The 26,794-nt window shown below is 44.5% G+C and overlaps 1 protein-coding gene across 5 annotated transcripts in view; it reads left to right on the top strand.

Moving 5' to 3' along the window:
* LOC136433667 (ubiquitin carboxyl-terminal hydrolase 34-like) overlaps positions 1-26,794 on the top strand; it is a 45,593-nt gene that overhangs the window by 4,268 nt on the left and 14,531 nt on the right. For 2 of the 5 annotated variants that reach the window (XM_066426093.1, XM_066426091.1), the window contains exons 2-35: positions 251-341; positions 650-1,127; positions 1,379-1,429; positions 1,727-1,944; positions 8,523-8,715; positions 8,989-9,047; positions 9,193-9,265; positions 9,695-9,787; positions 10,175-10,300; positions 10,772-10,901; positions 11,338-11,585; positions 12,924-13,116; positions 13,590-14,079; positions 14,618-14,835; positions 15,641-15,777; positions 16,164-16,291; positions 16,653-16,742; positions 16,890-16,988; positions 17,120-17,202; positions 17,673-17,827; positions 18,323-18,433; positions 18,832-18,931; positions 19,061-19,146; positions 19,349-19,425; positions 19,851-19,977; positions 20,347-20,592; positions 20,827-21,015; positions 21,665-21,808; positions 22,354-22,530; positions 22,766-22,858; positions 23,107-23,193; positions 23,319-23,771; positions 23,895-24,074; positions 24,468-26,570. In XM_066426093.1, coding sequence (XP_066282190.1) covers positions 251-341; positions 650-1,127; positions 1,379-1,429; positions 1,727-1,944; positions 8,523-8,715; positions 8,989-9,047; positions 9,193-9,265; positions 9,695-9,787; positions 10,175-10,300; positions 10,772-10,901; positions 11,338-11,585; positions 12,924-13,116; positions 13,590-14,079; positions 14,618-14,835; positions 15,641-15,777; positions 16,164-16,291; positions 16,653-16,742; positions 16,890-16,988; positions 17,120-17,202; positions 17,673-17,827; positions 18,323-18,433; positions 18,832-18,931; positions 19,061-19,146; positions 19,349-19,425; positions 19,851-19,977; positions 20,347-20,592; positions 20,827-21,015; positions 21,665-21,808; positions 22,354-22,530; positions 22,766-22,858; positions 23,107-23,193; positions 23,319-23,771; positions 23,895-24,074; positions 24,468-26,570 — 7,526 coding nt within the window. The remainder of the gene's footprint in view (positions 1-250; positions 342-649; positions 1,128-1,378; positions 1,430-1,726; positions 1,945-8,522; positions 8,716-8,988; positions 9,048-9,192; positions 9,266-9,694; positions 9,788-10,174; positions 10,301-10,771; positions 10,902-11,337; positions 11,586-12,923; positions 13,117-13,589; positions 14,080-14,617; positions 14,836-15,640; positions 15,778-16,163; positions 16,292-16,652; positions 16,743-16,889; positions 16,989-17,119; positions 17,203-17,672; positions 17,828-18,322; positions 18,434-18,831; positions 18,932-19,060; positions 19,147-19,348; positions 19,426-19,850; positions 19,978-20,346; positions 20,593-20,826; positions 21,016-21,664; positions 21,809-22,353; positions 22,531-22,765; positions 22,859-23,106; positions 23,194-23,318; positions 23,772-23,894; positions 24,075-24,467; positions 26,571-26,794) is intronic. The other 3 variants (XM_066426095.1, XM_066426094.1, XM_066426092.1) reach the window with 3 other exon arrangements.

Here is a 26,794-nt window from a genome sequence, read left to right as displayed (position 1 = left end):
ATTATTTGGCGAAGATAATGTGTTCGTGGAACTCTAGTTATTATTGCATACTTCCATGATGACAAATGTAGACATTTAGGCAGCACAGTACTCCATGTCACAGTACTGGATCATTAAGCCTTTTCCCTGCTTGCCTAACCTTGTAACCAATTTGATGCCAAATTTCTCTATCTCTGCTGGGAGTAGAGTTGGCACAGATATTGAAATCATACTGATACCTGTGTGTGTAAAACTCATATTCTCTTTGCAGATGAAGGACGAATGATAGCAGCAAAGCCCCCCCGGATGAACAAGGACGAGGCCCTGGCGCTAGTCGGCTTTATACAGACATGGCAACAGAAGTGAGTTTAGTTCCATCCAAGTTTGCTGTCTACTCTTATGTTATCCTGGTGATGATAAAACCTGACACTTTTTACGAATTGTTAAATATGATAATAACAGGTTTTTCTGGGAAAAAATTGCAAGGGGGAGCATTATGGATATGAGGGAATGGAGGGCGGTTGTGTGGAAGGGGGGTTTCCTGTATTTGAATGATAATCATATTTTTTGTTGAAATCTAAACATTATGATTATAGAAATGACTATAGTATAGAAAGTCAAAGCTCAAAGCTTGGTTCTGATTTTTCAATACATGTTTTTTTTCTTCAAGGCAATGTGGCTGCTGTTTCAAGGATGCCAGAAATGTGGAGAAGTTCAACCTTCTATTACAAGGACTCATTCTTGTCGCATTGAACATAATCAAGACTGCTTATCAAGAAGTTAGAGCCAGACAAGAATGTTCATCTTCAGCAAAACAAGAAGTAACACAAGGGAAGGCGGAAGAGGAGAAACAAGAGGAAGAAAATAAGGAAGAAGTAGTTCCTAAGAAACAAATTGAGGAGGATGAGGCAAAAACTGACCAAGATAATACTGGAGATGTGGCCATGCCTGAGGAAACAACAGAAGAAACTGCTAAGGAAGAAGCTGATGATAAGAATGAAGTAGAGAGGGAGGTTGAGAAGGATGGAATGGATGTCAGATGGACTCTTGAAGAGAGAGAGGGTCTTCTTCATTGTGTGGCTAAGATCTACCAAATGCAGTTTCCTCTGTATACCAGCTACAAGCACTACTTCCACTTGTCAGTTGAGGTGAGTTGGGAAGGGCTATGTTCCTGTCTTAATTGTTTTATTAAAATATATATGATAGATAAACAGATTTCTCTTCATGCTCATGTCGGGCTAGGCAGCATAGAATGGACAAAAACTTATCTCAAGCCACCTCCACATTGTAAAACATGGAATGCTGTGATCTGTCAAGTCATTAACTTTCTCTAACCTGTCTAAGGTGTCTGCTGAAGTTCTCACCAGTCATTTGTTTTTTTGTTTACCATGTTGTACAGGACCTGTCTCAACAGGAAGGGAATGCATTAGGAAACTACTGTGACATGAATGTGAGTTTGATCTCAGTTCTTGACATTTCCTGGTACATTTTGAAGAATAATACAAATTTTTCTTGGCCCTCTGTTCAGAGGTGTTTTTAACGATTACACATCATACACATGTGATGTTTTCAACAAATCAATATTGATTTATAATTCCATTTTTGATTATGCACAAGCAGTAGCACTGCAATAGGCTTTACTGTCAGATGATGTATTATATACATGTAGCTTTAGACTGTAGAGTGTTGTGTAGACACATGAACATTGTCTTGTGTAGACAGTATTTAACACGGCTGTCCTCTGCAGGATGTGGACGTGCCTGTGTACCTGCTGAAGAATGTTTACCACATGTGTGAACACGGAGGACTGCTGCTGATCAGGCAGTGTTTTGAGCAGGTCACCCCTGAGCTCCTGCCCTTCCCCCTGGCCCATGCCATGGTGGCGCTGGTCTCTAACGTCCGCGTCTGGTTACACCTGCCTGCCGTCATGCAGTACATCCTGCCCATGAGACCACATGTCATCAGGTCAGTCTCCATCAGTGGACTTATTTGATGAAAATATTATACAGGGATATACCAGTTGATAGTTGGGTTGTGTCAACTTATGTCAAATGTAGCTCAGTGAAGGGTGGAATTATAAACAGTCAAAGCTGCCCAAGAAGACCACTCAAGAGACTGAGAAAGTCTGGTATATTTATGTGGACAAGTGCTCATCTATAGACAGGATTCTTAATGTCAATGGGAAAAATAGGGGTCCAGCAAAAAGTGGTGATCATTGTGTAGAAGTGGTCAGGTATCACTGTACTGTACATGACAAGCGTAGCTCAGTGAGGGGAGAAATGATTTACTTGTAAGTCACTATATTTTGCTTTTTGAAATTGTTTAATGATGTTTAGGATGGCTTCAGCAGGAAGAAGAATTATTTTCCAAACTGGACAACCTGGTGTGATGTGCTACTTTACTCCCTAATAAACATACCCCCCGGAATAAACATACCCCCCGGACAAATCTTCAAAATCTAATAAACGTACCCCCCGAAATAAACATACCCCCCGGAAAATCACCAAATTTACAGGTAAACTGTGTCTATGATACTAAAATTTGTTCTTAGCGGTGTATGTGCGAATCTTTCATTGTTACTTGCAATTAGGGATATAAATGGACAGCAAATAAAGTATTGCAAGGAAAAGACTTCTAGTTCTACACTTGTATTTGGAAATACATAATCATTGTTACAAAGTATAAAAAAAAAACATGGCTACCTTATTGCAAACACAATGCCACAACAAACTTTCAGTCAACGTTACCACATTACACCACTAGCAAATACAACATTGCTGGGAAAATACTTGTGCAGTTGTGGTTGGGAAATACATAATCAATGTTACAAACTCAAAAGAAAAAAAAACGAGGCTATCTTGTTACTAGTACAAACACAATGCCTCAACAAACTTTCAGTCAACGTTACCACATTACAGCACTAGCAAATAAAACATTGCTGGGAAAATACTTGTGCAGTTGTAGTTGGGAAATACATAATGTTACAAACTCAAAAGAAAAAAAACGAGGCTATCTTGTTACTAGTACAAACACAATGCCTCAACAAACTTTCAGTCAACGTTACCACATTACACCACTAGCAAATACAACATTGCTGGGAAAATACTTGTGCAGTTGTGGTTGGGAAATACATAATCAATGTTACAAACTCAAAAGAAAAAAAAAACGAGGCTATCTTGTTACTAGTACAAACACAATGCCTCAACAAACTTTCAGTCAACGTTACCACATTACACCACTAGCAAATACAACATTGCTGGGAAAATACTTTTGCAGTTGTGGTTGGGAAATACATAATCAATGTTACAAACTCAAAAGAAAAAAAAAACGAGGCTATCTTGTTACTAGTACAAACACAATGCCTCAACAAACTTTCAGTCAACGTTACCACATTACAGCACTAGCAAATAAAACATTGCTGGGAAAATACTTGTGCAGTTGTAGTTGGGAAATACATAATGTTACAAACTCAAAAGAAAAAAAACGAGGCTATCTTGTTACAAACACAATGCCTCAACAAACTTTCAGTCAACGTTACCACATTACACCACTAGCAAATAAAACATTGCTGGGAAAATACTTGTGCAGTTGTAGTTGGGAAATACAAAATCATTACAAAGTAAAGAAACAAACAAAAAGGCTGTGTAGTTAAAGAAATACTATGACTATGCCTCAGCAAACTGATAGTATACACGAGTGCCACGTAATTGGATTGTAGGTGCTGAAATATTTCTGATCACATCACCTCGCAGCACCTCATACTCGTGATCTTGTGCAGCATACAATCTTGAACTTGAACTAGTGACACGTTCAAAGTATCTAACGGCAAGCCCGGCCCCCTCCCCACGTACAACTACAGCTGGCATTTCAATAGTGCCAAATCTTACGAGAACATGGTTGTCAACATTCAGAGACACATGTGTGTTGTCTGCAGTGGGTGGAGAAACTGGTGTGTTTTCCATTGTCGATGCTGACTCGGATGTGTTACTGGAACCGGATGCGGACTCGGATGTGCGAGTGGAGCAGGATGCTACCTCGGATGTGCTACTGGAACTGGCAGACATAGGAGGAACGTCAGCGGTGGATGCAAGTAAACTCTGTACGAGACAGGAGTTTGACTTAAGACGGTTTTTTACACTGCTGCGTGCCTTGGCGTAGGCAGAGCGCATATGGCAGAGATGGGGCAACATCAAGGTGGATGTCTCTTTGCCATAGGTGGTCAGCACTGTGCCAAGTTCATTCAGAAACCTTGCATCCCTGTTGAAGCTCTCATCATTTGAATCAGTGGGCAGGCCAACATGGCCTGAAGATGTTGCACCCTGACTGGTAGTGGTACTACTACTAGTACTACTCTGTGTTGTGACTGGTGGTGGTGGTGGTGGTGGTGGTGGTGCTGGTTCTGGGGCTCCATCTTCATCCTCCTCATCAACTGCCTCAAATTCAACCTCAAGGTTGAATTCAAGCTCCCCATCTTCAGTGTCGAGCAGCTCACTCCCTTCATCCCCATGATGGTCATTCTCGGGGGCAGCACGGCGCACTCCCTCTGGTGGTGTTATGGTGGAGAGGAGCTGTTTCAGCGTTTTGGGTGGCTCTTTCGCCATCTCCTCTGTCCGAAAAGCTACCATTTCCTCCCCCACCAACTGGAATAGCTTATCCCGGACAAAGTAGTCCTCGCTCCCATCCAGAGCGTTGAGGATGAAGTTATCCTTTAGAGCCCCAGGGATGTCGATGTCAAGGGAATCCCAGCTGCTGACGAGCATGGCCATTATTTCATCTCTCGACGGTGATGGTATCTTGAGTGGGTTGTTACAGAGCTGCTGCACCATCAGCTGTGATTCCCGCTGCCTGTATTCGTTCTTCAGGAAATGATGCGTGTGTGTGTCATTGACCTGGAGATCTCCAGTGATCCCTCCACCCATACACACTAAAACATACCCACGGGCTAAGAAAGCCTTCCTTGTCTCCTCGGTAACATGTACTGAGTAGTCATCCAATATGTAGACAGCATACTGTTTCTGACTGAAGATGTTTTGCGCCCTCAAGTTGGGAAGGGTGTCGATGGTGGCCATCATTGTGTCCTGCCTGTATGAGCCCTTGGGGCCCCAGTGAGTGGTCACTCCCTCAGGACGTTGAAGCTTGCCCTGTAGAATCGTGCCCTTCCCCTTAAAGACAAACTGTGGGCGCATCGCTAGGCCATTCTTGCTAGAGACTTGAGTGAAGACAGTCACTCTCTCTCTTGACAGCATGTAGTTTTCTTTCACATACGTAGGGCAGTCCTTCAAGGTCAAGGTTTTCTGTCCAGCTGTCTCGTTGCGATGTGGTGGCATTTGATCTCCATTGATAATCTCAACGTCATTGACCTTGAGTGTTTTCTCAAAGAAAATTCTCACACGGATGATGTTCTTCAGGAACTGTATGATTCTATCCTTCCGAACACTTTCTGGAACAGCAAAACGCTTGTTCGGGTGTTTGAGGGAAACCCTATACTCCTCCATCCACCCCCGAACCCAGTTGTCACTGAACTTGACCCGTTCATCGTCAGTCGGTTGAAGGTTGTTCTGCTTGAGGTACTCTTCGTATAGCTGCTTGCATTTCATTACGAAGATCTTCTTTGGCAAGCGAGCTTTTAAAGATCCTCGCACATCAACGAACCTATCAAAAAATAAAATTTCATGATTTCACATAACTTGAAATGAAATATGCATACGGAGAATTTGGTTAGAAATGTAACTATCTTCAAATACACACCTATTATAAATTTTTATGCTGAGATTTACCCAACAAAATATAAACAAGATTGTGCATTGCAAGATGTAGTCCATTCCATAACACCGCGCAGTTGTTAACTCGACCTTCGCCGAGCGCGGTTGCAGCGGCGCGTGGCTCCGCAATCAGGGCCACTAGTTCGTAAGTATCTGTGAATTGTTTTCTTCATATCCATTTCAAGGCGTAACTGTAAGTTCCTTCCATTTCACGTTTTCCAAGTTGAGATTTTCCGTCTGCAGATTACTCACATTCAGCGTTATGTTTGTGATTAACACGACGACAGAGTTTTGAAAACAATCAAAGATCAATTGACCGAGTTAAAGAGCCGCATAGATAACGCAGTTTCCCCCCAGAACCCCTCCCCGCGCGTGGCCAGCCCTTTGTTTACGCCGAATTACGCGCGAAACTTCAATCCTGTGTTCCCCCCAGAACCCCTCCCCGCGCGTGGCCAGAACTTTGTTTACGCCGAATTACGCGCGAAACTTCAATCCTGTGTTCCCCCCAGATCCCCTCCCCGCGCGTGGCCAGCCCTTTGTTTACGCCGAATTACGCGCGAAACTTCAATCCTGGGTTCCCCCCAGATCCCCTCCCCGCGTGTGGCCAGCCCTTTGTTTACGCCGAATTACGCGCGAAACTTTTCCCAGAAACGGGCGGGGACGCCCACGCGCCCAATGGCGCCGGGTTGTCTGGAAAGTCACATGACTCGAATATTTCACTTCACTTGGTGACGGAGGGGACGTTCGAATTAGCCAAAGAAACAATAGAAATAAATTATTTTTGGAATGTGCCGTTGCGTATCCTTATTACAAATGTAGTAATATACGCAAAGACAATATTTGTATTTATGTCACGTTTCACAAAAATTATTTTGCATTCCCTATGCGTCTAGTCCCCTAGAATGGATTAATGGCTAGATACTTAGTATGCCGATAGCCCGAATCTCGCTCCGAGAGGCCCGCCCACTCGCCGACGATCTGAGGGGTGGGGCCACGTGTGGTGAGAGCACAGTGACGTGTCACGCGGATATCAACTAGCATAATATTTTTAGGGTTGTATTTTGATTAAAACTAACGCATAGTCAGTACAGATGTTATCCTTAAATACACACGCAGTGACATGGAATGGACAATACATTCGGTAGAATGTAGAAATTATAAAAATGAACAATCTACCTGTTTGTCAAGTGAGGCTAACATTTGCTTTGGTTTAAGCACACTCTCTGAAGAGCTTTTTTTTACTTTGACTCATCAAAATCAGATCGGCATACGAACGAAAATGTTACTTTATATTTTGGCGAATATATAATTATGAACAAATCTAATCAGAGTTACGTGTAATTACTTACCACTCAAATGCTGCCTGCCGAACTTCTGGCACAGCCTGCTTCCTCCCGCCACCTGGCTGGCGGAACTGTTTCTTGCGAGGAACGTCATCCACGGCAGTGGGGTCTTTGAGATGTTTCTCGTACTCTTGCAGTGCACGCCGAGCAAACTGTATTGCTTTCTGAAACTCCCGGCTGTTGTTTTGCGCTCCCGCTAGTGAGGGAAAGGTCGCCCTCACAGCCCTGGCAAGATATCCCTCTTTTGGCTTCTGCTGCACATAATCTTTACGTTTTTCATTCCACCTCTTGGGAAGGGCAGCGGCTTCTTCTTCATATTTCACCTTGAATTCATAGCAGCGCTTTCCGACATCACGCCTTTCAAAGAGCGAATACTTTTTCTTCCTTTTTGGATCGCTTGACGCCATGCCGCTCAAACGCTCGATGTGCGCCGATACTCGATGTGTGGTGGGAAGGCAATGTGCGCAGCGTGTTCCTTACCGTATGTACCCATATGGCCATCATTTTGTTTTCTTTTTTAATAAGTTCCATTCGTAGTTTATTGCACTGCCTGCTATCCTGGGAAGGCACCCTGGTACACGAAGTAAACATCGAAGCTCGCATCTGTGGCGAGCTGTAGCTCCACCCGCTGTCACTATGGCGCTATTGTCGGCAAGCCTTTGATTTGGCGCCGACCGTCTCTGTTCTTTAGGCCGAAAGATCTAATTACGTAGCCAACCAATCACTATCCGAGTCGGCCGGGCTGAGAAAACTTTCCAGTCAATCAGAAGACAGTACACTGCGACGATATGAAATTAAAGGATCGGCTGCATCGGGCAGGCGAAAAGCAAGACAATTGCAAGAATCGAGGCTAAAGGACAACCAGACGATTTGAAAACTTATAATTTCACCAAATGATGGTGTTATTGCATGTACAGCGTATACGTAAGCTCACATAGGATTCAAAGTTTCAAACACAGACTGCGGGTCACCCGTAGGCCCCGTACCATGCATTTTGAGTCGGAGATCTCGCGCGCTGCCTGCTGGCTAAGACACAATACGCTAGCGCGGGAAGCTTCCCGGTGGGCGGGTTTGCCGTTGTGTATGAGCCCAGACTGGTGTGAGCTTCCGTGCGTAATTTTGCCGTTCTTAAACGTCTTCACATCGAAGTAAACTTATTTTTACCCTCCGAAAAAAAGGTATGATATTCAAGAAAAGAATCCCGATTTGAAAATAAAAATAAACGTACTGTCCAAAATAAGAACGTACTGGGTGGATTTTGAGGGCAAAAAAAATAAACGTACCGGTACGTTTATTAGGGAGATGAGAGTACACCAAAATGTTGTTTCAGACCCAGCAGAGAACAATATGAGGCAACAGTCCATTTTTGTTGAAGCTAGATAAGTATATTACTTCCTCATTTGCTGTAGAATGTTTACAAAACAAGTACCTGTTTCAGATACCTGATCAGATTATCGGAGAAGGACCTGCGGATGACGGGGGCGCGGAACATGGCAGACCTGATGTGGAGCGCAGTGAAGGAACCGCTGGACTCCCAGCTGGGGTTCGACAGGGACAGCCTCGAGCTGGCCTTCAAGTACTTCACCTCACCCACGCTAACCATGAGGCTGGCAGGCCTCAGTCAAGTCACGGTGAGTTGGAAAATTGTTCTCTCATTACATTTGTTACTCAAAGAACATGATGTATGATTTACAGTATAAATGTTTTTGAACACAAATTAGTGATACAAGTAAACAGAAAAGAAAGCATACACAAAACCAAGTTGTGTGTTGTACTTCTCCTGTAAGATGTAGAGAAGGAGGTTGCAGGTGGAGATTGTTTGTGCAAGACATTGTAGACTAGGTTAGTAGTTAACTGATGCTTGCTTTACAAGGCTTATTATTGTGATCCATTTTGTATTGCAGAACCAGGTTCATGTTTTTACAGAGATGTGCAACAACGACTCCATGGTAGATGTGGAAAGGTTAGTGCAGGAGCAGTATGTTTCTTCCTTTTTGTCAAATTTGATTTAATTTGATATTTAATATTTTTTCAGATGCCTGTGGCATTTTTTCAGATGCCTGGGCATTGCTCAATATTAATTAACTGTCTGTTTCTCCCATCTACAGCAATGAGCTTGCTGAATGGCTTGTACAGAATAAGATTGTTGAACATATCTTTGGGCCCAATATGCACATTGAGGTAAGCCTGAGCTAAGAAAAGTTGCAGTCTCCTTCTGCATTACACCTTCGACTCCAGTATTTAAACTTATAGAGTTTGATTTAACAATCTAAAGTAAACTATAATATTTTGAAATTTTCTTTCATGTCACTACTTGTCTAGGATTCCCAATGATACACAGAAAATGCCATTTGAAGGAAATTAGCTAGAAGATGTAATTGCCTATGACAAGTTCCTGTTATGAGTGTCTTATCCTAGTCTCTACCAGAGTCTGTGGATTGCTGGATAAATAGAAATTGTCCAAATAGACTAAATAATATGCCAGAGGAGCTAGCCAGAAATAGGACTGATAGGAGGTCCTTTTACAACCTGAGAGTCTGAGACTACTAGTAATCCTATCTTAGCCAATTTGTAAACATTTAGCAAGTTCTTTTCTCTGCCCTGTGCTAGTTGGTGAAGCAAAGCCAGATGGTTCTGAACTTCATGGCAGCAGAGAGTTGTCTGACGTCTCAGCACCTGGACTGCATCTGGGCAGCTGCACAGGTGGGACACAGTCTTATTAGCCAGTCACAGAATGGCATCACGGTCACATTCATCGTTGGTCGTGGTGTGATTTTGTAGAATTTTTAAGCTGGCTGTGACAGAACCAACTGCCAGAAAGGCTCCAACACCGCCTTTTCCGTAACAAGACAGCTGAATTTTGCCACACACATGCATCACCATCTCAAGAATACGATCAGTTTGCAATCGTATAACAATCGTATGACATGTGACTAAGCACACCTTCTTTTCTCAATCAACCATGCAGATGTAGCAATTCTATTTAACTTAATAATGAATTCTACTTTTGTTCATATGTTCATCTCTATTGTTGTACCTTTATTGTAGTAGAAGTGAAAAGAGGGAGTTTTTATTCTGTTGATATTTCAGTTGAAGCACAGCAGCAAGTACGTACATGAGGTGATCTCTGCCCTCATCAAACACCTGGAGCCTGCGCTGCTGAAGCACCTGCTCAAACTGGTCTCCAGTCTGCACCCGTCACAACACACGGAACAGGTGGGAAGATGAGATTTCCTCTGAGATAGGGTATGGGTTTGGGATAGGGTATGAGTTTAGTGTCATGATAAGGGTTAGAGTTAGCCCACAGCAAGAAAGTTGAAGAGCCTTCAACTAGTAGAAGTAAAAATATCCCACCTTTTCCAACTTTTTGAAGAGAGAGTTGAAGAGTGGGTATTAAGGTTCTTTGTACACAACTATAGGAATAACCAGTCAACATCTCGGTAGACCTTCTGCTACCTTCCTCAAGGCAATACTAAGAATTGAAGATTGTTAGTATAAAGCCCCTGTCACACAGCCTATGAGCTTTGTGTACCTGCAAACACCTAAAAGTTGTGCCATGCCATGATGGAGAGAACACCTGGCATGTTAGTGCCTAAAATGCCTTTTACAGCTTGCAGACTTATCAGCCGATTAATTTTCCTGTGTGACAGGGCCCTGGTGAATATTGCATGCTCTTCCTCCTTGTAGACGCTGTACCTGGCCTCCATGCTGACCAAGGTGATCTGGAGTAACGCACTGTCTGCTCACATGATGCAGCAGTCTCAGCAGGCCAGTCAGCCGGCTTTCACACAAATGCTGAAAAGCACGCTGGATAAAGGTGGGCGCAAGTACAGCACAAATCGTGTGTCACAGATATTAAAGTATGTAGTTGTACCTTAACATGTACAAAATGGAAGTTTAGGTGTCTACTTGAATAGCTCCTCCTAGCTCTCTAGCTGTTCAGCCATTAGCCAACAGCCTTTATGGTAACACTGTTACAATCTCGTACTACTCAGAGGACAAGTGTACCAGTATTTCTGAAGTCTAGCCCTTTGCTAGGTAAATAGGAGTTTGCTGCACTGATTGGAGCCACCAGTAGAATGTTAGATAAAGATTTCAAGTGGTTCCTATATGATGGTTAGATTCTATAGCAGTAAAGGAATGATGTGTCTGATGCATGTAGTTTTGCATCTTACCTGTACAAGAGCAGTTATGCAGAAAAAGTATTTAGAGCCCTGTACAAGCTGTTAACTCATGACTGTTCTGTCCCCTAGCCTCCATCCACCGCCAGGCTGACCAACAGAGCACCAGTAGCGGAGACAACAGCGTCAGCGCGGAGCCCAGCCACAGCGGCGGCAGTGATGCTGAGCAGGAGAACGAACACATGCACCACCACCACCACCATGTCCACCACCATCACGGGGAGGGCAGGGAACGTAGGCAGGGCCACAAGCCTGGTCACAGGCTGGCCCAGGGGCATGTATGTCACCATCATCATCTACACCAACATTATATGGAGATGGTGAGGTTTGCATGTGGGGGTGGTCTGATCTTCATATCCAGCACCAAGGAGATAGCACACAGACAGTACCTGGTATATAGTGTAGGGGCCCTCATCATTGGTGTATCTGTGTACAGAATACTGAATTCAAAAAGCACTCTCTACATGCACATTGCTGTGAGTTATTTCACTACCACAAAAGATAAGAATTTGGGTGCCTTTTTAGCCTGTGGAATATCTTAGGACTGTTCGTGCAGAGAGACCTGTGTCAAAACGACCTCTAGGCATGCACATAAGAAAAAGACACAGAAAATTTCTATTACTGTAGATATATCCTACCCATTTGGAGGAATAGTCTCCCCCTTGTGTCTGATTGTGAAATCATTTTGGTGCTGGATTGAAACCTGCAGCCACACAGAAGTTAGTGTCTGGTCCTGTCCACATGTTTCACAGTGTCCTTGTACCGTCCCTGTGAAGACACCAGCTCAAACTGCTCCAACCAGGTGGCTAACCATATCATATTTAAATCTACTAACCCATCTTGACTGTTTCTATGTCTGTTTCAACACTGAAAGGATTTTGATGTGAAATTGTTACTTTCATCTGGGGACTAAAACTGTTAACTCCACCATTTCCAGGTAAATGCACAGATAAGTATAAAAACACTTTGGTAAGAATCATTATTGTGTGACTAACAACTGAGGGCTGTTCCAGAGGTGGGAAGTAAGAGAGTGTAAGAAGATTGTTTGAAAAACATTTATAGGTGATCAGTGAAAAACCTGTGTAAGTACACAAAATGTACATGTATAAAATATAGACAATATATGTGTGTGAGTCCTCTCTCAGTCTGCTGTTTATGGTTTTGTTTGTGTTTATTAACCTGGAACAGCCCATATCGAGCTCTACTCTAAAAATACTCTTTGTACACAACCAATTGTTTTATTGACCATCTGTCACCTTCCTCAGGGTAAATCTGTCTGGTTCACATTGCACTGCAGCTCAGATAGGTGTTGTATGTGTATATATATGTAAATACTTTCCATTTGGGACCTATCTCAGCTGCAGTGCAATGTGAACCAGTCAGAATTGCCCCGAGGAAGGTGACAGACCGTCAACGAAATGTTGGTGAAATAAAACACTTGGTTGTGTACCAAAGAGTCTTTTTATTCAGTCTGCATTTTATAGATTCATTCTGGAGACAAATTGATGTATGTTGGAATCTGATGTGTTAGGAGGACCATGAGCAAACCAGTTTTGTTACCGGTGTTGTGTTTACTTACCTGGAACAGCCCATAGCGAACTACTTATCATAGATTGAGAAAGTAGACAAAGTGATGTATGTTGGACCTGATGTGTTAGGAGGACCATGAGCCCAGCAGCCAGGAGGAGTCGTCCCTGGAGCAGAGTCTGGACGTGAGCCGGGAGACCCAGCCCAGCGCGCAGTCCGACGGCAGCAGCAGCGGAGAGGAGGGGGAGAGCGGACAGGAGGGCAGCTTCAGCAGCGAACACAGCACGCACAGCCAGGGCAGTGACGGGTCACGCGGCAGCGAGGGTTCGTTTGTTCATTTGTTTGATTTTTAATATGAAATGCGTAAATGAAAATGAGCTAGAAAACAAGAACTGATACAAATGTAAGCTAACAATGGATCCAAATATTTGTTTGTTTGTACCTTTCTTCATTACACGCTCAAATCTAGCCTGCTGGGCACTTTTCATTGAGGTCAGACAAAATATATCAAAATATATCAACAATACAGATTACATGATTCAAGTCCTAAAGTAATATGCAAGGTAACGGTTACTCAAGCAACTGGATAAATTTTGGAAACAGATGTTTCATGTAGTATACACTACCTTTGGTCAGTGACTGGATGTCTAACCTTCATCGACATTAAGCTCTTGTCTAATGAATCTATTAAAATATAGTGGTATCCACATTCCACACACATACGCAGTATCACAAAAACATGAAACAGGGTGAAAATTTGTGTCCGTTCATTCTGGTTATTTCTGTACATTTGGCAGGGGGCAGGTCAGAGGAGTCCAGTACAGAGGTACCCAGGGGGAGACAACATCCCAGGCCGGGCAGGAAACGCGCCGACAGCGAGCAGACAGAGAGCATCAGCAGCGAGGAGGAGGACAGCCCCAAGCAGAAAGGGTCAAAATCCCAGAAAAAGACCGTCAAATCGAAGAAGGGTTCGGCAGAAAAGAAACGGCTGGCCAAAGGGGTGGCAGAAGAGAGCATGGATGTCAGTGAGAAGGGGGAGGAGAAGGAGAAGGCAGAACAGGTTGCGACAGTGCCAACGGGAGAGAAAACAGCAGCAGAAAATGAGGACGAAGAAGACGACGATCCTCCCACCATCACCAGCACACCGCAGAAGAAGGACAAGGACTGTTCTGAGCTGACGCAGGAGGAACAGATGCTGAGCCAGCCGTCCCACTCCCAGGACATGCTGGAGGACAGCATGGAGACAGAGATATATGACTGTAGGGGCTTCATCCACCACACTAGAAGGTGAGGAAACAGGTTTAGCATAACTGTTGTTTCGTCTCTGCTTGAAATGCTAGAATGTTTTGTGCTAGATTTAAAGGGACTGCATCCTCTTAAGTAGTATCATTGTCATGACGTCATTGACTCTATTTTGATTGTGTTGTTCATTTACTACCATAGTCTGGTGGTGCACTCATGTCTCTTGAAGTCAACAATCCTTGGTGCTGGTTGATCAGCAAAACTTATCTGTGGTGCTTGTTGATAACCAGGAAAATGTAGCACAGATAGGATAGCACAGAATGGTATCAGTGTGATAAGCTGTCGTACTTGTTTCATGCAATACCCTTTTAGCTGTGTCCTTGGTACTGTTTGATGTTAACACCTCTAATACTCACGCCCCTGACAAGATTCTATTGATCCTGAAGCAACTCTTCCCTTTTGCCCGGATGCTTGTTTTATTATATGTCCCCTTCTAGCTATGTCCTTGGTAGTATTTCATCTCAGCACCTGTAATATTCAAGCCCCTCCCCAAATTTTGATGATCCTTTCCTTTTGCCCCCAGTAACCTAATGGAGGACATCCTGAGTCCAGATGAGATCAGCTGCAGCAGCTCACAGATCAGCAACAAGTCGGAGAAGAACATGGCGGACTTCGAGGGGGAGGACTCCGGCTGTGAGGAGGAGCTGGCGCAGATCAACGCTCACGCCCAGCTCAGCTCACAGATGCACCAGCACCTGGCCAACATGGCCTCCATGTACCACAGTCACTTACCTCACCAAGGTTAGTCAGCTCCATGTACCACAGTCACTTACCTCACCAAGGTTAGTCAGCTCCATGTACCAAAGTCACTTACCTCACCAAGGTTAGTCAGCTCCATGTACCATAGTCACTTACCTCACCAAGGTTAGTCAACTCCATGTACCACAGTCACTTACCTCACCAAGGTTAGTCAACTCCATGTACCACAGTCACTTACCTCACCAAGGTTAGTCAACTCCATGTACCACAGTCACTTACCTCATCAAGATTAGTCAACTCTAGTAGAGTGATTTGTGGCAGTTGTTGTATGCCCTGGTCTCATCAGTAAAACAAGATAACTCCCCTACTTAGTATAAGATGTCTACACTAAGTGAAAAGCAGACATAGGAATGTTTCAACAGGATGGCACTAAAGAAATGTTCTTCTTTCTGGTATACCAAAGTGTTAAGTAAGCAGGTAGTACCATCTTGCTTCTGATCAACAAGCATGAATGAGATGTGTGACCAACTACAGCTGCTTGATTATGATAATGCTACAATATTAATGCATACTGTTTGTTTATGTTTGCATGGACTTAATTTTGCGTTATGAAGGGAAAGGAGGTTTTTACAGTGTTTGTAGTACAGTAGAAAATTTAATACAAAACATGTATTCGTGGTGTGATAATTTTGCAGGGAGAGGTCACTGCGAAAATCATAAAAATAAAAATTTATTTCATGTGAACCCATGAACATTTCAAGATTTACAATATGTGGAGGCACCTGCAAATACTTAAGTTTATAATTTCCCTGTAAACTGAGTGTTGTATTGTATTGAACCTGCGCAGGACATCTGCACCACCACCATCATCACCACCACCAGTCTCCAGGCAGACACAAGAAGCATGCCAACGAGTTCAACTTCGAGGAGGTGTGCAAGCCCACCAACACCTTGCTCTGGGAGCTAGTGCAGGATCATAGTGCCGTAAGTTCCTTTTTTTGTAGATATCAGTTTATTCATTTAGAATTAAAGAAAAATAGGAACATTGAGTACTGCAACTTCAGTTAACGTTTGCAGAAACTTAATTTCGTGGTAAGAGGGGAAAAGCATTTGCTTTGCTTAAGTTTTGCAATGAAGCAAGAGAGAGGGGGATGCCGAAGACCAAATACATGTTCATGGTGTGATGGTTTTGCAGTGGGTAGCGAAACTTTCAAACACGATTTGCAGTTTACAGTATGCCATAGTTCTGAATAATTACCTAGCTGTCTTGTACTGGTTAACTGTCAAGTCCTAATACCTGCCCTTCATGAAGGGTTACTTAAAAGCCAGAGTGACTAACAGACTGTCTCTACATCCACTCCCACCCACAGGTCCATCTGGGTGAAGGTCTGGCTGTGGAGGCTGAGAAGCTGCTGTGTTCGCTGGTGTGCTGGTTCACAGACAGGCAGATCAGGATGCGCTTCATCGAGGGATGTCTGGAGAACCTAGCAAACAACAGGTGGGAACATTCACTGATATTTAGACCTATCGAAAATATGCAAGTACATTTGTAGATGTATTACATGTATGTCAAATATGTAGCTTGGTTAGAAAATGTCTTATTTCAGTGATATAATGGAATGGTTTTCTATTTGTTATGCCATCCTCTCAAAGATAACTTCAGTCATGTGGAATTACATTTTCATAGGTAGAATTGTAGATATGTTTCCGATTTAGTGACTGGTAGAAAATGTCTAACATTGCTAGTATGAGGAGATCGGTTTTCAGTTGTCATGTCTTGTAGCATCAGATGTTGATTGTTCCTGAATAGGATTATATTTTGTGTTTAATGATTGTTGTTTCTTACTTCCCTCTGGCAGTTCTGTTGTGGTGTCCTTAAGACTGCTGCCCAAGCTGTTTGGCTCCTTCCAACAGTACAGGAACACCTACGATACCCACTGGATTACCATGTAAGTATTGTCTTTCTAATCAACTTTTGACTTCGTCTTATCCTTACCTTGAAAAGCATAAATGCATGTTTCTTTGGTTTTATACACGTGTGTGACCCTGTACAATATTGCTGGTGTTGACATTGGTCGATGTATGATGTATTTAAGGTGGGCGGAAGAGCAGCGTCAAATGATGCACCACTTCTTCAACAACCTGGTAGCCTACACCACATCTGCCAAGGAGGGGAAGGCCCCAAAGAACCCCCTGTAAGTTTTCTCAACAAGTATGATTTGATGTTTGTTTCCTCAACTGCATGCCTTATATTTGTGTGTGGTTTATTATCTCTGATGTATTTCTGCGAGAAGTAATTTGTCGCTGATCTTACTTCCTATTTCAGGTACACACACATGACAGAGGTTCAGGCCAGACTCCAGTTTCTTACATTCGTCTTCTCATCGTTGGCTTCTCCTGAAACATTCCGTAAGTTCAACAGGACACTCTTCTTAGCAATTCCGCACCAACAGTGATTGTAGGTGTGTTTCTATTGAACTTTTAGTTGACTGAAGATCAGTTCTGACAGTGTATGTGGAGGCAAAGTCTGACTTCTAGATCTGAAGTTGAACGAGTGTTTTTCCCTGAATTTATTTCTTGCATTCCCACTCAAGCTGTCAGTTGCTCCCCCTGCAACAATTAAGTCATGTGTTGTGTAGTCTATAGTCATTAAATTCTCCTGTTGTAGTCTTAGATTCTGACAGCAGTTATGTGTTCTGTATCTGTATAGCTGGTAGAACTGCCCTTTTGTGTAACACACCAGCATCGCAAGCACAACAGTTCGGCAGCAGCTAGTTGATTACACTGAATGACCTGTCACACCTAGCTTTTCAACATCTACCTGCAAGCATTGTTTAAAGCTGTCTAGTGAGTGAGTCATATTTTGGTGTTCTCCTCAGGTTTGACCCTTGAGCAGGTGGACACCCTGTGGAACTGCCTGGCCACCGACCCCGAGGTGGGGGACGAGGCCCTGAACTGGTTCCTGAACCAGGCACGCAACAAGGACCAACACGCCATGTCCCTGGACACATTCAAACACATCTTTGTGGAAAAGGTATGACTTTCAACAGTGGCTTCCTTACCCTATCATTCTCTATGTGTTGTTGGTGCCTATACCATCATTGATTGGAGGCTACTTGTTTAAAGGATTATATTTCTATTTCATTGAATTTGTGACCTGTTGTTCGTTTTGAAAAACCAACATGCTATGTCTTTGAACACCAACAAACACATCTTTGTGGAAAAGGTACAACATTGTACAGTGGTCTCTTTCCATTATCATACTGTGTGTTTCTCTGTGCCTAAACCATATTGAATTGGAGTCTTATTTGAAGGCTACATGTACTTGTTTAAAGGAAAATCTTAAGATTTCATTGATTTTGTGACCAACCTTTCGTTTTGAAAATTAAGACGATCAGACAGTTCTCAGACAATAGACTGTAGAACTGTGACAATTTGATAGGTGTCAGTATCATCTTGTGTAGTGTTGAGATGATGTACATGTACGTTTATAACAACAATGACAATCCGCAATTCGTGTGTGCCCTAGATGCCGGGACTCCAGCCTGAGACCATCACCATGACTGGTCTGAACCTGTTCCAACAGCTGTGCACGTTAGCCAGGATGGTCAGCCCCTCTCCTGACATGCCTGCTCTGGATGTAAGTCTCAAGTTTCAATAAACTGATCCCATGTTTGTGCTTCAGTATCTGTGCAGTATGGCCTTGTAGTTTCTGTAAAGTGGGTTTGTTTGGAGTCGTCAATGTATGTAACATTTGACTTTCGATGAGTCAATACAAAGTCTCCTGTGTCACAACTACTGCAATGATACAGCCTTATGTAAAAAAAATGCCAGGTTTACACTGCTTGGATTACTGCTTATATGCAGTCTGTCCTTGTGGTTTGTTTCAAATGGGTGTAATTGACTTCATAAGTTAACATGGGATCCCTACTTCCAGTTAACAAGCTAACGTATGAAATGCAGGAGTATTGCTGCATGTTGAATGTGTGTACTGTGTGTAGTTTGAATGACCATGCCTGACCCTTCCCCCCTCCCCAGGACCTGGGTATGCAGCAGCTGTGGGGGATCGCCCTGAGAGCCAGGGACCCTGATGTCAGCCAGGCAGCCATCCAGTATATCAACAACTTCTACATCAATGGTACAACTAACATGCTCATTCTCTCATGTGATAGCCGTGATATTCTCTATTTGATTCACTTTTTGAAGTAACATTCTGTCTGATATTTCCAATCATTGTTAGGCATGTAACACGAGTCTCTGTTTTCAGCTGGAAATGGGAATCTGGAACGGGAGCATGAGTTTGTGAAGAGGTGTATGGACAGTCTGCTGAAGGTGTCAGCCACACTTAACAGGGTAAGATCTCTGATGTTTTTCATAAGCAGTTAGAAGAGAAGGGAAGCCACGTGTTTAAACCTTGTCTGCATATCAAATACTTTTTGTATTTTCCATTGTTATGTCTTGAATTTAGAGATGAAATAAGCCATTGAGATGAAATAAAGGCTTTGAATTGATTTGTGTTGAAACTTGATGAAACTTTGAGTTATGTTGTTTGCAGTGCCCAGGCTCGAGTCTCCTGGTCCTAGAGAGAGGGCTGGATCTTCTCAAGTCTCACCTGGAGGTCTTCAGAAGGAGGTTGGTTCTTGTTTTGTACCATATATCTGCATAGATATCTCTCTTATAGAGTCTCTAACCCTTTGCCATTATCTGAGAAGCTATAAGTTACTTTTCTCCTGTTCTCACTCATACACTTACAGTGCCATGAAGTAACTTGAAAATCACATCAGACTCAGTATGACATGTACTTACCTGTAGTACTACAGTGAGAGCTGCCCGGGGATATCACTCAGGGGACCAGTGAAATATGATCTATGTGGACAGGTGGTCACTATGGACAGAATTTTTAATGCTTGTGTCAATGGAAAAAAATGTTTAAGAGACCACCAAAAAGTGGTCAAATTGGCCAGCTAGTTCTTATGTAGAGGTGCTCACTTGCACAGGTTTGAATGTACTATCACTTAGAAGGATAAAACTAATCTTTCTGTGTATTCATCACCCAGGTACACGTACCACATGCGGATGTGGCAGCTGCAGGGTCGGGGGATCCTCAGCCACCAGAAGTACTTCAACAACAGGAACAACTCCAAGATCCACGTGGTGTGCCAACCAGCTGGTATGACAGACAAGGTAAGGACTGAATGGGTGGAAAAGAAATTGAAATTAAGTCACACGTACTTGCTGTTGTCGTTGTTGGATTCTATATTCTTGCTGTTGTTGTTGTTGGATTGAAAATTGGGAAAAAGATGCATCAGTGTCTACCTGGAGAAATGAAACCCGAGTTGCAGTGTACCTCAAAAATGTATTTTTAAAAAAGTGACATTACGTGTGACACAAAATCCTCGAAATGACCATGGAGGGCGAGCAGCCATTAAGCTCCCCCAACCATGTGCAAACATGTCAAACCCACAAATGATGGGAAACAGAAGACGTTAAACTTGACAGTAAGTGAGTGACTGTTAAATATTACTTATATTCTGTATCCTTACTGCCCATCAGCTGACCATAGAGATGGACTCCCAGGACCTGGTGGCTGACCTGAGGGCAGAGGTCACCCACTGGTTCGAGCACCTGTCCAGTCAGGGCCAGGTGCCCAGCTCCTCCCAGGACTCCTCGGCGGCCATGGCGGCCCTGTTCGGCAGCTCGCTGCAGGGTCCTGTAAGGATGATCTCCCAGGGGAGGGAGCTCACCGCTGAGAACATGGACGAGAAGACGCTGCAGGAGATGGGCTTCAAGGACCTGCAGGTACGACGGGACATCAAAGATCTCATACCTCCGTGAAGTTTTTGTGAATTTCTTGTTTTATTCACTATTGTGAATTTCTTGCTAATTCTGTCTATGTGGGACCAAATTTGGACTTGGGCCAAGCTAGCCTTAACTGGTATAATCTTGGACAAAGTATTATCCAAACATGATATTCATTTCTTGCCTGTATAATCAGCCTCTCTGTAACTGGATCCTTCCTTGTCTCCTCCCCAGTTGGTGTTTGTGTCCGTAGGTAACCCCCGTCCTCAGAGCAGACGTCAGGAGAGCTTCCTGCTGCCGCCGTCGCTGCTGCCTGAGCCCCCGCGGGACAACCTGCCCATGCTGCTGCTGCTGCAGGAGCCGCACTTCGACAACCTCATGAACCTGCTGCAGCTGCTCAGCACATGGGCCTGCCCCGGAAAGGTCAGGGGGCATCATATATAACCATGTTGTACTCAAAGTTTCCATTAGGAAAAGGTTTTAGAATTCGGTGATTGAAAAGTGTCACCAGAGAGAGTTATGAGCAGAACTGTCTCCGGAGCTCCAGCTTTGAATCATGTACCTGTTGATGGCTCTAATCCCTGTTAACTAGGGAGTAAATGAAACTTACTCACATGTACAACAGGACGATGTATATTGAGTCTTAATTCTCCAAACTCAGAATGAAACAGCGCCCCCTAGGGGCCAAGTATGCATGTGCAGGAGTACAATAGTAGGAAATCTGACAGTAGAACCATCTTGTATTCAAAGTTTCCCTTAGGAAAAGGCCGTAGTTAGAAGCTTGTGATTGAAAAGTAATACCGGAGAGTTGTTATGATCAGAAACTCTTCAAATCAGAGACTTCTTTTGATGTACATGTGCATGTAGTTCTGAATCAGGATAGGATCGCGTGGGAATTTCTTACCTTGGGTACAGCAATTCATTTTCTTGACTTAAACTTAAGGAGGATAATGACCTCAACCTTCTCTTGCTGCCTAACCCAATACTGATAACCAATAGACAATTGGTAGCCAAAAGACTACTCCAGCATACTGAATGTTAAAGCCCACAACTGAAGATGGTTTGTTTTCAGGAGGGAGACAGTGAGGAGGTGATGAAGGCCAAGCTGGCGCTGGAGAATCGAGGTCAGCTGCTGTCCCACAAGGTGTGGGAGCTCCTCATGCTGCTGCCCACCTGCAGGGACCTGCTCAACGCCTTCACAAGAGGCATCAAGAAGGTGGGCATGTCTGCTGTCTCGCTCACAGCTACAGCACGGTGCAACAGAAATAATTGTGCATACAGTCTGTCACGAATGGTCCTTCAGTCAAGCTCAAAGTGTAATGCTTGAGATGAAGCACAATACTTTTTCGATAGCCGATAGTGCAATGCAGCTTTGCTCACGTTTTTAGCCCAAGATGTTGGAATACCCAAACAAATTGTGTTGTTTCTAGGCAGACTACAGAATTATTCTCCATCAGGCTATCAGACTGCATGCAATTACTGAATCAAAAGAGTCACATCAGAGGGATATTTTGAACGATGTCTTGATTTGTGTTGAAGGGTCCTGCAGGGCATACTTGTTTCAATACATTAAGGAAAATGTGAATGCTCAAGAAGATTGACTGATGTCTTTTGAAATTTCCGGAAGTAATCTCTTTATCTTATACAGTTGTGGAGATTAATTTATCTTTAGATGTTGTTAACCGGGATGGATAGATGCATCAGCAAGATCGAAGAATATCATGTCATAATCTCCCAATCCTTAATCCACTGTCCCCCCAGCTTCAGGTCTCCCCTCCAGCAGAGGCGAAGGACCCTGAGGCCGGAGGCAGTGATGACCAGCTGCCTGCTGACCACTGGAGCCGGACCCTCGGCCAGGACAACCCTCACAAGCTCCTGTACTGTCTACAGATCATCGAGTCCCTCAGTAAACCCAGGAGGTCCAGACATCGATCATCAGTAAGTGTCAGGGGAAAGACGATTATTGTTCAATTTTTGGATCTTTATCACTCAGATTTCAATCATGATGGATGTTTCAACGCACTTTTATATTATTCACATGATATTTACTTATGATGTTGTTTCATAAGAAAAGGTAACACTTAACCTCATGCTTTAGTAAGGCATTTACATACTAACGATATCAAATCTTAAGACTGTTGAATTCATCATGCTTCCCCTCTGGTTTGTACAGACAGGGAGCCAGTTGGGAGGAGGAGACCAGTACAGTGTTGAGCTGGAGCTGCCAGTAGAGGGGCTACAGGTGGGACCTGCCTGGACACAACATGTAAGAACAGTTATCCTTCTACCTTACAAAGAATTCAATTCTGCATGTTTATCTGGGAAAGTTAAGTTTTCACATTTTTACCAACTTGGATAATGACGCACCAATACTTCCCCAATATATTAAGATTATGAACTGATGCCGTTCTTATACTGTACTTTTAATAGAAAGCTGCCTTTGTTATTCATGCAGTATTTCTCTTGCTATGTAGACTTCATGCATTCTCCTTTATTTGCACAATTATTCTGCAGTTCATCTCTACTGGGGGTCTACAGCACCTACTGAGCATCTTCATGTCAGGCTGTCTTCAAGCACAGGAGGGGAAGAGATGGAGTGAGGTGGGAATTGTCCTTTGATTGCTCTTTTGTATACTGTGACATTTTCTTGTTCAGATGAAACTTTTGTTTATTGTTGAAGGACTATACCTGGCATGATCTTTTAGCTGATTCTCTTTCTTCAACAGTGGCAGCAAGACACGTTGGCCCTTCTGTTGAAACTTCTCTACCACTTTGCCATGGAAACTCTGGAGATCACCCCCAGTTCTGAAGACAGTGTGTTCGAGGCGGACACCAGCGGGGACTACGAGACCCCCAGGAAGCGGTCCCGGCACAGCAGGGGCAAGAAGTCCACTGGGGACCACGAGAAAAGTTCAGTGCCAAAGATTCGCTCCTCGGTTCTCCAGATGATGGACGAGAACCCGATGCTGGAGCGGCTGATGAGCGTTCTGTACGAGGCGGCGGCCCCGAGCGACGCCAGCAGCGTCCTGAGCGTGTACTGGGGGAAGTCCGAGGTGGTGCGACACGGGATGAGGCTGCTAGTGTCGTGGGTGTGCAGTGTGCCGGAAGTGGCCAACTCGCTGGCCAGGACCAAGCAGTTCCAGGCTTGGCTACAGAGACTTGTACTCGATGCACCAGAGGTACATATGGGCATAAACATTTCCTTTGCATATATTGTGTTGGTCTTAATGCTGAAATGTTTGTCATCCATGTTTAAGCTTAGCGTAAGATCTGTAAGCTGACCTATTGTGTTCCTGTCCCAGCCCACAGTCCGACGGGAGGCGTGTAGCGGCCTGTACAAGCTGTGCATGTCCACCACCAGTGAGAGCCACTCCTTCATCTTCTCCCTCCTGTCGGCTCTGCTGAGCTTCCTGTCAGCAGCACAACTCATCACGCCTCCGCTAGAGGTAGGAGACCTGACTGTGGTCTGGACTCTGGTACTTGTAAGCTGTGAATATCCTTTATTAGGCTTATAAAGGGCTGTAAGAAAAAGGTTCATTATATATTGTGGGAGATACATTTATGTTGTTGCCAAAGTGCTGTAAATTCATTATTTTCCTTTTACGACTTCATTTTGCGGCACAAGGGTAAAGGAGGTTTTCACAGTGTTTTAAGTTCCCAATGATGTGATTGTAACATGTCATTATCTGACATGTCCAATGTGCTTTACTAAGTTGTATTGTTTATCCTGACATAAGGGAAAAATGATGATGATAAAAGGATAGAAGACAGTCTAACCTGGTCTTGTATGACTCAGAAGAATAGTTGCATCCTTCCATTTTACTTATCACGGATGAATTTCTGGAAAACTAATGGTTGTTGCGTTGTTTCCAAAGCCTCCAGATGATGAGAAGGGTGAGCTGTACGGTCCCGGCTGTAAGGACTACTTCTGGCTCCTGTGCCGACTGGTGGACCACGCCATCAACCCCGAGGTCCTCCACCAGGCCGAGGAGGACAACATTGACATTGTAGACGTGGACGCGCTGGCCAGACACCTGGCAAAGTGCATCTCTGTCAGAAAGATCCACGAACAGAGACACAACACCGTGGATGACGACGCTCTGTGTGGGCTGTTGAGACTCGGCACGGCTGTTGTAAAGCACAATCCCCCGTTCAAGTACTCCAAACACGGCCAGGAGCTGGTGAAGGTGATATTCGAGTGTCTGTTCAAGTTGCCCACCATGGAGGACAGGGACCAACCCAAGTGCAAGTCGCAGAACTGCCGGTCGGCGGCGTACGACCTCATGGTGGAACTGGTGAAGGGATGTCTGGACAATTACAAGCTGCTGCACGGGAAGATGATGGCGCAGCACACCCAGAACGTGCACGCCCCGTACCCGTGGAACTACTGGCCGCACGAGGACGGGCGTTCCCCGTGCGGCTTCGTGGGACTGACCAATCTGGGCGCCACGTGCTACATGGCTTCCTGTATACAGCAGTTATACATGATGCCTCAGCTGAGGGCAGCCATTTTAGCTTCCAAGGTCAAAGAGGACATACAGAACGTGGCCACCCTGATGGAGCTTCAAAGAATGTTTGCATTCCTTCTGGAAAGCGAACGGAAAGCGTACAACCCTAGAAACTTCTGTAAGGTATACACCATGGACAAGCAACCAATCAACACCGGCGAGCAGAAGGACATGACGGAGTTCTTTACCGATCTGATTACAAAACTGGAAGAAATGGGACCGGAGCTGAAGGATACTGTAAAGAAATCCTTCGGTGGCGTCATCACGAACAACGTGGTGTCTTTAGACTGCACGCACGTCAGTCGTAACCTGGAGGAGTTCTACACTGTGAGGTGCCAAGTAGCAGATATGAAGAATCTTTACGAATCGTTAGACGAGGTGACTGTGAAGGACACTCTGGAGGGAGACAACATGTACACCTGCTCCCAGTGCGGAAAGAAGGTGCGCGCAGAGAAGCGGGCGTGCTTCAAGAAGCTCCCCAGGTACCTGTGCTTCAACACCATGAGGTATACGTTCAACATGGTGACGATGATGAAGGAAAAAGTCAACACACACTTCTCTTTCCCCCCCAAGTTGGACATGAGCGTGTACACTGAAGACTATCTCATGGGCGAGGAGGGAAGCAGGCAGCAGCTAGACGGTTACGAGTACGAACTTATAGGCGTGACCGTGCACACGGGGACGGCGGATGGGGGGCACTACTACAGCTTCATCAGGGACAGGATAGGCTCGGGCGACAAGTGGTACCTTTTCAACGACGCCGAGGTCAAGCAGTTCGATTCCACGCAGCTGGCCTCGGAGTGCTTCGGGGGGGAGATGACGACAAAGACGTACGACTCGGTCACGGACAAGTTCATGGACTTCTCGTTCGAGAAGACGCACAGCGCCTACATGCTGTTCTACGAGCGGTGCCAGCCGGAGGAGGACCGGCAGAGGGAGATGCCGCAGAAGTTCGACCTGTCCAAGGACCTGTCGGAGTGGATATGGCAGGACAACATGCAGTTCTTGCAGGACAAGAGCATCTTCGAGCACACCTACTTCAACTTCATGTGGCAGATGTGCAGCTACATTCCCACCACCCTGCCTGACCCCAGCAGGGAGGTGTCCCTCCTGTCCGCCAAGCTCACCGCCTCCTTCGTCCTGGAGACTCTGATCCATTCCAAGGAGAAGCCCACCATGCTGCAGTGGATTGAGCTGTTGACCAAACACTTCAACTCCAATGCGCAGGCCGACGAGTGGTTCCTGGACCACATGGCCCAGGACGACTGGTGGCCGATGCAGATATTGATCAAGTGCCCGAACCAGATGATGCGGCAGATGTTCCAGAGATTAGTGGCGCACGTGATCAACCAGCTCAGACCTCGACACGCCCCGTTATACTTGCAGCCCGTGATTGAAGGGGAGGGGAGTGTCGAGGACATTGGTTGTTTTTCCTGTGTGACAAGATTCATCAAGATGCTGCTGAGTCTGGTAAGTAGCCCTGTAAATCTTAAATACTCCTCAACTGTTTTTCAAACTTTTAACTGTTTTTTGTTTGTGCATAGTACCATGTCCTAGTCTGTACCAGAAAGTCTTACAGTAATGTGTAATCTATTGGTGTTGTAGCTACCTATATGTGTCTCACTTGTCGTATAGTGTTTAGAACTTTTGTCACATCCCCCACAAGATTCTCTTTCCTGTTCTGCTATTGTCTG

This window comes from Branchiostoma lanceolatum, chromosome 4 (genome assembly GCF_035083965.1).
Source record: "Branchiostoma lanceolatum isolate klBraLanc5 chromosome 4, klBraLanc5.hap2, whole genome shotgun sequence".
Taxonomy (NCBI): domain Eukaryota; kingdom Metazoa; phylum Chordata; class Leptocardii; order Amphioxiformes; family Branchiostomatidae; genus Branchiostoma; species Branchiostoma lanceolatum.
The sequence above is the reverse complement of the archived record's forward strand: the minus strand, read 5'-3'. Positions and strand labels throughout refer to the sequence as shown.